General features: G+C 37.9%; 1 protein-coding gene across 1 annotated transcript in view; it reads right to left on the bottom strand.

The window, feature by feature from the left end:
* SEL1L2 (sel-1 suppressor of lin-12-like 2 (C. elegans)) overlaps nucleotides 1-2534 on the bottom strand; it is a 126928-nt gene that overhangs the window by 93945 nt on the left and 30449 nt on the right. Inside the window, exons 6-7 of the mRNA XM_006865641.1 lie at nucleotides 2381-2512; nucleotides 1809-1886 (exon numbers count right to left, since the gene is read on the bottom strand). Coding sequence (XP_006865703.1) covers nucleotides 1809-1886; nucleotides 2381-2512 — 210 coding nt within the window. The remainder of the gene's footprint in view (nucleotides 1-1808; nucleotides 1887-2380; nucleotides 2513-2534) is intronic.

Raw genomic sequence — 2534 nt, 5'->3', positions numbered from 1 at the left:
TTATCTGGTTGTTCTTCATAGGAACATTAAAGTCCACTCTCATGACCAGTAACTTTCCTTTCACATCCAACTTGTCCAGAATAAGCTTGTTAGAAAGAGACATCTTGGCAATACAGCAAAGGCGATTTGCTCCGGGTGGGGGTGGGGGTGGGGCAGAAAGCGGCAGTGAGCTGCAACAGCCTAGGAGCGCTGGAGAAACGTGTGGAAAGAGCAAATGAAGTTTTTTAAAACTTTAGTCCATCTATGCCTTTAAAATCAACTTTATTTTGAGGAGGCAGCTCTTCCCCAGTTGTATTTGAATGCCTTCCAATCTGAGAAGCTCATTTTCTGGCACTATATAAGACAATGTTTATAGATTTTAAGTAGTTAATTTTTTTTTTCAAAGTAGATAATCATATCCTGATTTTTAATCAATCCTAATCTGGAAGCTTCACTTTAACCTGTTCACATGTATAATCCTGATGGTATTTTAAATACTGGTGGCAGAGCTTCCAGAATCACAACAACATGCAAGCCGTAACAGTGTAAAAAACTGATAGATGAGTGGTGGATTCTTATTTTACATGTGGGGAAAGTAATTGCCAGATGACACAACTTTGCTTGTCAGACATGAAGACATCTTGAGTCACTTACTGATATAGGTCAAAGACTGTAGACTTTCAGTATTGTTTACACCTGAATTAGAAGAAAAAAAAATCATCACAATGAAACCAATAAACAACATCATGAAAAATGAAGAAGATTTGAAGTTGCCAATGATTCATTTTATATGGATCAATAATCAACATCCATGGAAGTAGCAGTTAAGAAACCAAATGATATATTGAATTGGAAAAATCTCCTGCAAAAGACTTTTTAAAAGTTTTAAGAAGCAAATATGTCATTTTGATGACTATGGTGAGACTGACCCAAGCCTTGCTCTTTTGAATCACTTCATGTGCATGACAAAGTTGGATAATAAAAAAGGAAGATAGAAGAATTAATGTCTTTGAACTGTAGTGTTGGTGAAGAATTTTGAATTTACCATGAATGCCAAAAGAACAAACAAATCAGTCTTAGAAGTAATACAATCACAATGCTCCTTAAAATCCAGGATAGTGAGATTACAGCTCAATTACTTTGGACACATCATCAGGAAAGACCAATTTCTAGAAAAGGAAATCATGCTTGTTAAAGTAGGTCAACAAAAATGAAGAGAACTCTCCATGAGATGGATTGACACAATTTCTGCAACAGTGGACTCAAACAGACCAGTGATTGTGAAGAGGGTGCAGAATCAGGCCACATTTCATTCGGTTATACACATGGTCACCATGAGTTGGAAAAACAACTTGACTGTAGGCTAGCAGTCAAATCTGGATTTCTATCTCCAGAGCCATGCTCTCAACCATTTGCCCTGGCTACTTTACTGGAAACCATCTAACTGAGTCAGGGAGAGTTCTGAACTTTGGTAAAAGTAGGCAATTTTTGTTTGTCTTTGCACTAGATCTGCACTTCTTGCAGTTATTTATTGATACTTCTCTTCCTCTGTTCTCACCTCTTGTTTCCTGTTCTTTTAACTTGGTGGCCTCATTCATTGCATAGGGAAGGAAAACGTTAAGCTTCTGCCTGGTTTCCTGCTAGTTCCTGGTAGGGCAGCACAAGTTACTGCCATTTTCCATTTTCCCCCAACACCAATCCCATGTTTTATTATCTACGACACTCTACTTTTCTCTACAGAAAACTTTGGAGTCAACTCTGTGGCACCAATATTCATATAATAAAAGTCAAAGGCTTTATGTGTTTACTACAATGGACTGACTACATACCTTATCGGCTGCCATGGAAAAGTATTTGAAGGCAGTAGCATTATTTTGGGATGCTGCAGCATTCCCCTCTAAATACATCTAGGAAAAAAATTAAAAGATGGTTTTGAAAACTAAGGAATTTGAGGGTGATGAAAAATTGGAAACTAGATATAACTGGATTGTATATTTAAAAATGATTTTGTTATGTGAATTTAACCTCAATTAAAAAATCTAATAAGGAAAGTATCTACTCCATTCAAAGTATCTACTCCAAGGCATACTTGTGTTTTCTCATGTTTCCTTATATCTCAGTTTTTTGTATGCGACACTTCTGAAAGCAGAGCATTTGTCTCTGCAGTTACTTATGCAAATTGACTATAGGGAGCCAAGGGCAGCACTTGAGGAGTATATGGTCTTTGAAGGAGAAAGCTGTCTCTCTAGAGGAATGCCTTACAATTGCTGTTCAAGGATCTCTCATCAGAGGTGGCAGAAGGATGGTTTTTGGTCAACTTGGAACTGGTTCTTATTCCAGGGGTTGAACGAAGTAGGCATCTATTTGGGCTGAGATCTATGTAAAATGTCTTCTCACATACACAACTAGTCTGCATCTCCTGGTACATGCTGATGGAGGAATCCATCACTGGGGTACACTCAGCCAAGGAGTCATGGGGCAGGTACACTTTCAAGTCTACTTTATGTGCTCCAGATAAAGGTTGCTGTTGTACCTGAAAATTCACCACTCTCAGA

The sequence above is a fragment of the Chrysochloris asiatica genome, unplaced genomic scaffold (genome assembly GCF_000296735.1).
Source record: "Chrysochloris asiatica unplaced genomic scaffold, ChrAsi1.0 scaffold00080, whole genome shotgun sequence".
Lineage (NCBI taxonomy): Eukaryota > Metazoa > Chordata > Mammalia > Afrosoricida > Chrysochloridae > Chrysochloris > Chrysochloris asiatica.
Note: the sequence above shows the minus strand (reverse complement) of the source record. Positions and strands in the feature narration are given on the sequence as shown.